The 11,990-nt window shown below is 37.8% G+C and overlaps 1 protein-coding gene across 2 annotated transcripts in view; it reads right to left on the bottom strand.

Moving 5' to 3' along the window:
- Nucleotides 1-11,990, bottom strand: part of EDNRA (endothelin receptor type A) — a 72,251-nt gene that overhangs the window by 13,123 nt on the left and 47,138 nt on the right. For both annotated transcript variants that reach the window (XM_017850075.1, XM_017850076.1), the window contains exon 3: nt 11,246-11,373. In XM_017850075.1, the coding sequence (XP_017705564.1) occupies nt 11,246-11,373 (128 nt within the window). The remainder of the gene's footprint in view (nt 1-11,245; nt 11,374-11,990) is intronic.

The following is an 11,990-nucleotide window of genomic DNA, read 5'->3' as shown; positions in this document are numbered from 1 at the left end:
CATTGTTCAGTTCCCACCTATGAGTGAGAACATGCGGTGTTTGGTTTTCTGTTCTTGCGATAGTTTGCTGAGAATGATGGTTTCCAGCTGCATCCATGTCCCTACAAAGGACACAAACTCATCCTTTTTTATGGCTGCATAGTATTCCATGGTGTATATGTGCCACATTTTCTTAATCCAGTCTGTCACTGATGGACATTTGGGTTGATTCCAACTCTTTACTATTGTGAATAGTGCCGCAATAAACATATGTGTGCATGTGTCTTAGATAAAACTTATTTAAAAATACTTTGGTTCCTAACCTTTAGGGTTTACAATCTAACAGAAAAGAATGGTTCATACAGAATATAGAACATAAATGTGACTGAACAATTATGTCAGTCAAAAAACTATCTGGTAATAAGAAATTATGCTCACCTTATTTTTTACTTCACTATTTTAATGATAATAATCACATTTAAATGTTATGTCTAAGGAAGGTTTGGTTTAGAAATTCTATGCTGTTTGACCTGATGTGATGGTCTGATGCTAACTGCTTTTAGACTTACTATTAAGAAGAGGCCTGTGATGTGGTATGGTATTTTTGTGGCCTCATTCCTGAAATTTTTGTTGCTGCTGTAGTGGAAAAGAAACATTTTCTTTTTATAGTTTTCATTAGATAGTGCCAGAAGAAGGCTGTAAAACAGACCAAATGCATTGGAGACAGGTGCTCATGGGTTTGCAGCACATACAAAGTAATGTAGAATATTAATCAATAAAGCCAAGGCAACACACAAGCTACCCATATCCACCAAGACGAGCCCCATCGGTTACATTTAGTGTACTGTCTCAGTACAGTTACACAGTACATGTGTGAAAACACAACTCTTAGAATTATGCTGACTTGATTCTTCACCAGAATTCCCTAGAGATGAGCATGTACAGATTTGTGTATTTTATGACGATGCCACATGGCATACTGTATAGCACAATTTGCTGGAGAAATGTTTTATAAAAGATTTTTAGGGTAAATAAGATTTGTGTACAATAAAAATCTCAAAAAAGTCCAGATTATTTCAAAATGGGATAAAATACAGCTATGCAAACAGACCAAGAAAATCCTTTTATGATCTAACCAAGATTGAATTTTAAAATTTATGGTTATTTCCATAAATTGTCCAGTGGGATAAAAATCGTTGTTTATTTTTCTTTGTTCCCTTATTAAACTGGCAGTCTGATACCCAGTAAAAGCTAAGAGGAATGGAGACGGGATGTCTATATCCCAAGGCTGTCAACGGAGTTACATCTGTTTCTTCTTCCCTTCTCTCAGGTTGTTTACCAGGGAAGGTGATTTAAATAAAATACCCTGTTTCAATAGAGAGTAAGAAAGCCTGATTTCCCTGCCAGGATTTGGGGTGAAAAGTGGCTTAAGGAATAAAATGTGGTCAACATGTTCTTATGGTGAACATATTCACAGACCAGCTTCATTTTTATAAAGTGCCATGAGTTCCCAGAATATTACACATCCATAATCCAATGTAAATTCAACATTCACAAATAAGTAAAAGTCATTTTTAGAGTCTAGTTTAGCAAATAATTCATGATCAGTCTGCTCCTTCATTAACCCACTCGCTGAGAATTAGAATATTTTCCATTTATAATCACACAGATCTTGATAACATCTCCATGAACTAAGGGGAAAACGACCATAAGAGCAATTAGAAACAATCATTTGTGATCATGAAGGTGGGGAAAGGTATGGAAACCATGAAACACTGGATGTTTCAAAACTGATTTCTATTTGGACTATAATGGCACAACACACTGACATACAAATATGCTTTTCTTATGAGGTGTGATTATAAATAGCCTTCCATCTAGTCAGTATGTATATACATCTCTCTCTGTATATCTATGACATCTTCAGTTGTCATGGAAAATCTGCAAGTGTAGATTCCACCACTGACAACTGCTGTTCCAGAAAGAATCCCTCCTCTCTGAAATGCTTTCTTCACTTGGTTTCCACCACAGTCTCCCAGTTTTCCTTCTGACTTACTGGCCATTCCTTCTCATTTACCTGGCTGGACCCTGCTTTCTCCACAAATTCTTAGCACTAGATTTGTCTGAGGGCTTAGTGCTCAGACGTTTTTTCTATCTATGTGCTCTCCTTTGGTGATCTCATCTAGTCTCATGGCTTCAGTATCATTTTAACTATCCATCTACTGGTAATTCCTAAATTTATACCTCTAGCCTGGTGCCTCACCTTTAACTCTAGACTTGTATCTCCAACTGCTTACTTGCGAGCTCCACTAGGACACCTAATAGGCATCTAAACACTCCCAAATCAGCCCTTGTTTTCCTTGCCACTAAACCTTTCTGCAGTTTTTCCCATCTCTGGCCCCAAACACTGGGTTAGATTTTACTCCTCTTCCACCACACATCCAATCCTTCAGCAAATCTTGCAACAACTTCCTTCAAGATATATCCAAAGGCAACTACTTTTCACCATCGTACCTGTTATCGCAGTACCTTGATGATGGTCATAGCTTCCTAACTGATCTCCCTATGTCCACCTTGCTTTGCCACAGCCTACTCTGAACATAGCAACTGGAGTGAGGCTGTTACGTCAGACCATAGCACCCTCTGCTCCAAACCCCCCAGTGGCTTCCCACCCCTGTGAGAATGCCCACAGGTGTCCTCAGAGCTGCTTCCTCACTTCCTTCAGGTTTTTACTCACTTGGAGTTTTTAAGCCTTCCCCGGAAACCCTAAAGTTTGCCAACTCCCCCTCCAGAATTGTTTCTCTTACCCTGATTCATTTTCCCCCCATGCACTACTATGCTCTATTTATTTATTTGGTTTATCATCTATGCTCTCCCCTCTCCTTTAGAATATAAGTTCCCAACTGGGTGCGTTGCCTCATGCCTGCAATCCCAGCACTTTGGGAGGCTGAAGGGGGTGATCACTTGACACCCTGGGCAACATGGTGAAATTCCATCTCTACAAAAATACAAAAATTAGCCAGGCATGGTGGTGCGTGCCTATAGTCCCAGCTACTTGGGAGGCTGGGGTGGGAGGATCCGCTGAGCCCAGGGAGGTTGAGGCTGCAGTGATCCATGATCATGGCACTGCACTCCAGCCTGGGCGACAGAGTAAGGTCCTGTCTGGGAAAAAAAAAAAAAAAAAAAAAGAAAAGAAAAAAAGTGAAAAAAAGCACGTAAGCTTCATAAGGGCTGACATGTAGGTATGTTGGTCACAATACCTAGAACCACAAATGCCGAATAAATACCTGTTGAATGAAGTGTCTTTTTGTTGGCGTTTTCATGTATGTTACCATGCATGTACCTTACCTTAATTGGCTAGGGAATTCTTAATCTCTAGGGAATTCCGATGACGAATCAGTCAGCATAATTCTAAGAGTTGTGTTTACACAGATGTACTGTGTAAACTTACCTTACCTTAATTGGCTAAAGCTAATAACACACTACATTCTGATCATTTTCCCATTTTTCAAGCTAGCCATGAATTAGGCCACAGATTAAAAGCAAATACTTTTAGAGGTCTAGATTCAATAATTTAAAGGAGGGATTTATGGGCTGATCTTTCTGCCCCATATGTTCCAGTTGGGAACCTGAGAACTGGCATCTTGCCACATCCTCTGCCTGGTCTCCAGTGAACCTGGGGCGTCTGGACCACGGCTCAGCGCTGCCAACTCCTGGTAGAGCCTTTTCCCATGATATCACCTTGTACCCTGTCATGTGATAGGCCAAAATAAAAGTATAAAATATATATTTTATTCATGTAAAGATGTTTGTTAGTGTCTGTATCTATAAATAGATTTTTACATGTTATCAAGGCCAGAGGCATTTAATGCATGTTTATTGAATCTTGAAGGTGTGGTCTGGGACAGTCATTAAGTTTAAAAATGTTTATTCTTGAAAGAACTTTAAAACATTATAAAATAAAACTTAAAAGATCACTTCAACAAAATCTATTTTTTTCTCTTTTGTTGTTTTATTCTCATAGGCATAGTTTGAATAGACTATAATCATATGACTCACAATTTTAAATTTTAGCTTTATTTACATTAAAAATACTCTCCTATGTTTCTACGTGGGTGTGGCACTTATCAATTTAGTGGCTACACAGTATAACAAGATTTTGATATAATTTACTTGAATCTTTTTTCTATGTTCACATCATTTCTAGTGTTTCACAGTTGTCAATAAGACACCTATAAGCTTGTTTGTACATGTAATTTTTTTCTCTTTCTGAATGATTTTCTGGATTAATTATCTTAAGTGGGATTACTGGATCAGGGAATAAATAGATGGCTGAAGTGCTTTAAAAAAGAAGTTTCTACCAAGTGCCTGTCAATGAATGCTTGCCTGTGTTAGAATTTATTATTTATTCTTATTTGCCACTTCCATAAGGTACAGTGCCACCCCTATCTTTACCTCTGCACATCTTTAATTAACAGCAAACTTGATCATTTGTAATGGTTGTTAATGATTTATATCTCTCATACCATATGGAGGTTTGGAAGCTAAATACTAGCAGGAAGAATTCTTCTTTAGAGACAGGGTCTTACTCTGTCATCCAGGCTGAAGTGCAGTGCACAGTCATAGCTGCGGCCTCAAACACCTGTGCTCCCTTAAGGGATCCTCCTACCTCAGGCTCCCAAGTAGCTAGGATTATGGGTGCCCACCACCATGCCAGGCTAATTTTTAAAAATATTTTTTGTAGAGACAGGGATCTCGCTATGTTGTCCAGGCTAGTCTCGAATTCCTTACTTCAAGCCATCCTCCTGCTTTGGCCTTCTAAGGCTGAGCCACTGCAACTGCTTGGCCAATTCCAATTTAGAAGAGAATCAGGTATGATGAATTAAAAGAGAGCCGCAAATGCTTTACCACTTCTTCAGCTGAGTTCTTAAATTGAGCTGACCTGTGACTACTTTGATCAATTGAGTGTGGCTAGAATGATGTTTTGCAGTTCCAGGTCTGGCTTCTGACAGGAGCCTTGAGCCTGCTGGAGCAAAAACGTTGCAAGGACCCTGAGACTACATGGAGGGGGAGATGGGCTCTGCTGAGCTCAGACTTCCAGCTGTCCTTGCTAAGGTGCCAGGCATGTGTGTGTTGGACCTCTGAAACAAGCTCAGAGTCAGCTGAAGTCCACCAACCGCAGCTGAAGTGACAGGGAGCAGAAGAATTGCCCAAATTCCTGACCTTCAGCATGGCGAGATATGATAAAATGGTTGCTGTTCTGAATTGCTAAGTTTTGGGGTAGTTATCCAAGAGAAATGGGGTAGCAAAATTAACCAGTTGCCTTATCTTGACAAAAAGAAAAAAGAACAAATAACTCAGTGCAATAGTGAACAGACCCCCAAATAAGATCCTATTGCCCTAGCCAGCCCTGGACTTTGTCCAGTTCCTCGCTTGTGTCTTCTGGCTCAGACCCTTCCTCTGTGTCTTCACTACTGTCATGATGCAATAGAAAACCATAACACCAAGAAAATAAGGAGAAACCAAGTCCAACTCTAACAAAGAGGTTTTTCTGAAAACCACCTTCATGTTTCTTGAGTTAGGATATGTCTTTGAGAATATCACAGAGACCACTGAGCAATTATTTGAAATGATAGGTTCAAGAACTGACATCAGGTTTTCAGCCATATAAAACAAAGCTGCCTTATTAATGGATCTTTGCAACTTTTCCAAGTATCTAATAACACATCACTCTGGAATAGTTGTTAAAAGAGTTTTATCTTTTTACAGCCTTCTTCCCCAGGCAACTTTTAACAAGTTGGATCTGTACCCAGACCTTTTACTGGTCTGACTCCCATTATCATCATCTTCCACTTTAACACGACTTAGCAAAGAACAACAGTGATCCTCGCTATCCCCCTCCGCTGCTGCGCTGTTTTTCTTTTTTTTTTTTTTTTTTTTTTTGCTCCAAACAAACTCAAAGTGAGGAGGGATAAAAACTGTCGACGGTCTCAGCATGTAAAAATACCTATTTTAATAGCTGGTAATGGCTGATTATTCATTTTTGTTGGGAAAAGTTTATTCATTATAGAAGTATACTGCCTTAGAATTAAAAAGATATTTCACCGAGAAAGCTGGATTGGGGTCAAAATTTGTTTCTGAATTTCTTCAGTTCCTGATTTATCTTTTTCTCAAGTGACCAAGGATGTGAAGCTAGATTCGTGGAGAATTATTCAAAAGGTTAAACTGAGACAAGTCCATAGTTGAAATTAGCAACGAAAGCCTATCCATTCTGGCAGAAATCTCGTGCTTTCTCTCAGTCCTGTTTCCCTTATTCAGATTAAAAGCTGATAGTGAGAAAGCTAGATCTTTTCTTTGAGCTTACATCATTCTGTAATCATTGATTAATGAAGTAATAAAGAAATCCTATAGAACTTGGATGTATGGGTTCTCTCATTTTCTTTCAAACAACTCTGAAATGTGAGATAATAATTATATTTTAAAAATACTGTGTAAAAAAATCATGGGAACTCTTTGTCCTGGGCCATAATTTATTCAGCTCGTGAAACAAAAGTAGGGATTCACAAACTGCAACAGGTTCCAAACTCTCTTTTTATTCCTTGTTTTATTTGAAAAAGTGTTTTTTTTTTTTTGTTTTTTGTTTTTTGTAGTAGAATATAATGCAACCAAATGGAGAGTTAAAGCAAATGGAATCTTATCTTCAGGAATTAAGTGTGAATGATTCATTCTCTCGTGTGAAAGCTTTTGAAATAGAAATGTCAAATAGATTCCCTACATACAAGTCCTGGAGCTTACGGCCAATACCAAATGAAATGTAAAATAGTAAAGTGTGTGTCTAGGGAACAAAGAATGATTAATTTATTTCAAGGAAAAACCTTTTGGATTAAGGCTGATTTTTTTGTGAGAGTGGAATTTTAAAATAGTTCATCTCCTTGATCTACAACTCAGATCAAATCTTAATGAGATAGATTCTTGGCATTATTTTTTCTTTCTTTCTTTTCTCTTTGTTTCTTGTCTTTCTTTTCCTTCTCTTTCCTCCTTCAGTCCTTCCTTTCTTTTTAACTAAGAATGACTCACATTTCATTTGATACACAACTATTTATCGTGAGGGAACATCTTATTTCTTGTTCTTCATGCATGAGATGAAGAGAGGAGGTGGTATGGGTGAGGTGACCCAACACTAGACATAGGAATCTATGACCTAACCTTCCCCCATCTCCCCGACTCAACACTGGGCATGATTGAAGCTGGGCATGATTGAAGCTGGGCATGATGCTCCGAGATCCCCTCAAAGAAGAAAGAGGAGGCAGAACAAAAAAGCGAGGAGGAACCAGCTCTGCCCCCTGGGCCTGTGAGAGGAGTGACAAAGATTTTCCCCAGCTTATTACTTGTTTTTTTTTTTTTTTAAGTTTTATGCATGTTTAATCTGAAGGTTTTAAAGTACTATATTGTAAAATACATTTATCCTTTTATCCAGAATTTCTACTATTCTTTTAAAGTTCAGAAGGATCTTCCTTCCCTTTCCAGAGATCAAAAAGTTAGTCTATTTTCTTCTACTGCTTTATGGTATAAACAAAAAATAAAATTCTAAGCCCCTCAAATAACTGAATGGACCCTGCCTCTTGGCCAAGGGGATTTCAAAGAAACCTAAAAAATGGGTTCAGGCCATGATGGGAAGGGAATGTCGGACCTGCCTCTTCATACTCTCCTCTCTTTGGAATTCAGGCACAACAGGCCAGCATTAACATTAAAATAGATCTTAAGACAACAAAACAGACTCTCTGTAGCAGTGAGATACCAAATCCCAACCATACTCTGGTATAGCATCACATGACAGAGAGAAGGCCCTGAAAGAAATAGAAGTATTTCACTCCAAAATATATTTCTTTGACCTATTTTGAAATGACCCTGTTAGCTATCTCTTGTGGGGAAAATTTACATTCTATAGATAATTCCCTTCCATTTCCAGGTATTTTCCTGATCCAGGAGAGATTAAACTAAGAGTCTGGCACCTTTTAAGATCTGATAAGAGACATTTACCATCTATTCTCATACTACCTGGAGGTTTCATCTACATAGAACCTTGGCTTCCACAACCCCCTTATCCTAACCCCAAGCACTTCTTGTCAGAATTTGCTGACTTCAAATCTTTAGGCAAAACTTAACTCTTTCAACTAAATGCCAGTCAGGAAATATTTGAATCCACCTATGACCTGGAGGCACCGCCCTGCCCTCCTTGCCCACCCTCCACTTCAAGATGTCCCACATTTCCAGGCCAAACCACTGTAAACCTTACATGTATGGATTTATGTTTTTGCCCGTAACTTCTGTCTCCCGCAAATGTATAAAATTAAACTGTAACTCAACAACCTTGGGCACAGGTTCTCGGGACGTCCTGAGGCTGTGTCACGGGTCATGATCTTCACATTTGGTTTGGAATACATCTCTTCAACTATTTTTCAGAGTTTGACTTTCTTCGTCAACAATGGTTTGAGTTTTTACGTGCTTGAGTATAGTGGTTAAGAATGCAGACTACCAACATTTGATTACTGGCTCCAGCACTTAGTAGCCATGCTGACTTGGTTAATCTCTTTCAACCTCAGCTTCCCTATCTGTAAAGTGGAGATAGCACACCAACTATCACAGTTACATAAACTAATTTTTTTTTGAGACAATCTCACTCCATCACCCAGCCTGGAGTGCAGTTGTCTAATCTCGGCTTACTACAACTTCTGCCTCCTGGGTTCAAGCGATTCTTGTGCCTTAGCCTCCCAAGTAGCTGGGACTACAGGTGCCTGCCACCATGCCCAGCTAATTTTTGTATTGTTTGTAGAGATGGGGTTTAACCTGTTGGGCAGCCTGGTCTTGAACTCCTGGCTTCAAGTGATCTGCCCACCTTGGCCTCACAAAGTGCTGGGATTGCAGGCATGAGCCACCTCACCCAGCCGTAAACTAATTTTTGTAAAGTATTTTCAACAGGGCCTAACACTTAGTAATACTCAATAAATGGTAATAATTATAAATATTATTATTGATATGTAGTAGAAGACTTTAACATGCTTTTTCCCTCAGATGGCTAAATAGCATTATTTATTGATAAAACTTTCCTTCCTTGATTATATTCAAAGTGATTTCAGCCTATATTATTAATACATTCTTGTGTATTCCAGCCCGTGAGTCGAGTTTTCCCACTGATTTGTCAGTGTGTTCATGGGTTTGCATTATATTGTTTAAAACACTGTAGCTTTATAGCACTTCAAATGACCACATAGGCCACTGCATTCTAGTCTGGGTGACAGAGCAAGACCCTGTATTTTAATAAAAAGACAAATCGTATAGGAAGAACATGTGTGTGGGACACATTGATCTTTTTTCAAAATGTCATGATTATTTTCCCATTTCTTTTCTCTACATGAATTTTAGAGTTATAACTAAAAAATTTAATTAGATATTATAATGAAAATACATGGTTACATCTCTGAAAGAAATGTAACTTGATGATATGCAGCTTGATGAATACAGGAAAAATTTTACTTGTATTAGCAACGTAAAAGAGGCGATTTAATGCCTTTAACTTTTAGATAATAGAACACTTTGAATGAAAGAAGAAATCATGTTGGGATGCTGGGAGTGGGAACATCAGAGTGAGAATTTATTAGTGAGTCAAATCCACATCATAAGTATTTATTCAGCTTTTTATGGTCTGAGGTACCATGATCTATTTAGTCAAGTGGAGATTATACAGTTGCCACTTATGGTATGCAAGTGTTTTTATGCAGCAGCCTTTAACATCTAATATAATGTAGACGTAACCCAAAGAGACCCTAGGCTTTCCTGCAAATCAGTGAAGGGCCTTATTCATAGATGATAAAATTATTTCTAATCTTTGGGTTTACCATTGCAATGGGAACATTTTTGTCAATGGTATGATTGCATTTTAAATTACTAATGAAATTATTTTTTGTGTTTTATTTTTAATAATACTAACGATTTTTATTTTGTGTTTCACAAAGTCATTTATTTATTTATTTATTCATTCATTCATTCATTCATTCATTTCTGGGCTCAGGTGATTATCCCACCTTAGCCTCCTGAATAGCTGGGACTACAGGCATGCACCACCATGCTCAGCTACGTTTTTGTATTTTTGGTAGAGATGGGGTTTTACTATATGACCCAGGCTAGTTTCAAACTCCTGGGCTCAAGTAATCAGCCCACCTTGGCCTCCTAAAGTGCTAGGATTACAGGTGTGAGCCACCGTGCCCAGCTGACATAAATTTATAACAAGGATACCATTCTAATTTTCTAATTACTGACTGAATGCACATTTTATGTTTTAACAGTAACAATTTTGTCCTAACAATAATTATAAATGTAAAAATAACAGAATATCTGTAAACACTTTAATGTTCTTTAGGAGAGTGGGCCTTTTATTTCTATAATGATGAGACTCAGGTTCCCTCATAAAGTGTCAGGGAATAAGTTAGAATGAAAACCTCTTTTAAATTGTATGTAGGCTAATTAAATAGGCCATTATACACCACTTGTGTGAAATTATAGTAAATATAAAAGAGTACCACAGAATGTGTTATAAAGTTCCTAATTTCATTCTTTATTATTGCTGCTATGAAAACCAGAAGGTAAAGAAAATACCATCTAGAAGTTCACAGAATTCGGAAGGGCTTCTTTGGAGAACTCTTAACAATCATGTGTGTGGATTCTGGAAAGACTAAGGGACATTTGATGGAGTTTTCAGAATTGGATAAAGGGGTGCTTCTGGTGTTGCCTTCTTTTTAAAACTTATGAAACATTTCAGGCTTTCAAAAAGGCAGGGAGAAGAACATAGCAATATGGCGCACTTACCTCTCACTCAATTAATTAAACATTGCAGATATAATTGAACAGTATCATCATTTTTTAATGATAAATTTACCAGGTGAAATATAGGATTTGCATATCCTGGAATCTCCTTTTCACAAAGTTTATTTCATCTAATATGTTAATTTTCCCTTTGTTGTCAAAAGAGTGTCAAATGGGTATTATTGACAAAATGCTCTATGTACATAATTGTCTGAGCCAAAGATGGCTAATAATCAGCAAATGTGGAAGGTAATTCTAAACAGCAAAGGCAAGGTGGTTAATGCTTTAATTGACTTGAAGCTATATCAACAACTGTCCTGGGCACCAATTCTCTTGACTTCTCTTCTTTTTGAGAAAAATGCTTTTCTAAGCCCAGCAAAAGAGCAAAGGGAAAGAACCACGTTACCTGTCAACACTAAGAGCGCAGAGGTTGAGGACGGTGATCCCCACTGAGGACTTCTGCAAAAAGGGGAACAGCTTGCAAAGAAATACGCCAAAGTCATTGTGATCAAAAGGCCAGCGCCCAGCCAGCAGCTGAAAGAAGGAGACACAGTGGTAAGAAGTGGTAGAGCTGGCACGGAGCTTGTGGGCACTTACATTTCTAGTTATGCGTTCCAGCTTCTAAATTTTATTCACAGTGCTTTTCAGTTAGCATTGTAGCAAGAGTATTACTATTGTTACTTTTTTCTTTCATATTTTAAAGCCTCAGCAATTTTTAGTCTGGAAAGATATAGAAAATATAATTATTAATATATAGTAACATATGAATCTATTGATATATATTTAATATATAATACATACTTAATATAGTATATTAATGCTATAATACATACTTACATATTAAATATATTACAGTTATATAACACAATTTAATAACACAAGAGATGTGTCTTTGATCTCACATCAACTAGTGATGCTGCCTACTTTTCTTTTTTTTTTTTTTTATTATACTTTAAGTTTTAGGGTACATGTGCGTAACGTGCAGGTTTGTTACATATGTATACTTGTGCCATGTTGGTGTGCTGCACCCATCAACTCGTCAGCACCCATCAATTCATCATTTATATCATGTATAACTCCCCAATGCAATCCCTCCCTCCTCCCCCCTCCCCATGATAGGCCCCAGTGTGTGATGTTCCCCTTCCGAGTCC

The sequence above is a fragment of the Rhinopithecus bieti genome, unplaced genomic scaffold (assembly GCF_001698545.2).
Source record: "Rhinopithecus bieti isolate Rb0 unplaced genomic scaffold, ASM169854v2 scaffold_32105, whole genome shotgun sequence".
Classification (NCBI taxonomy): domain Eukaryota; kingdom Metazoa; phylum Chordata; class Mammalia; order Primates; family Cercopithecidae; genus Rhinopithecus; species Rhinopithecus bieti.
Note: the sequence above shows the minus strand (reverse complement) of the source record. Positions and strands in the feature narration are given on the sequence as shown.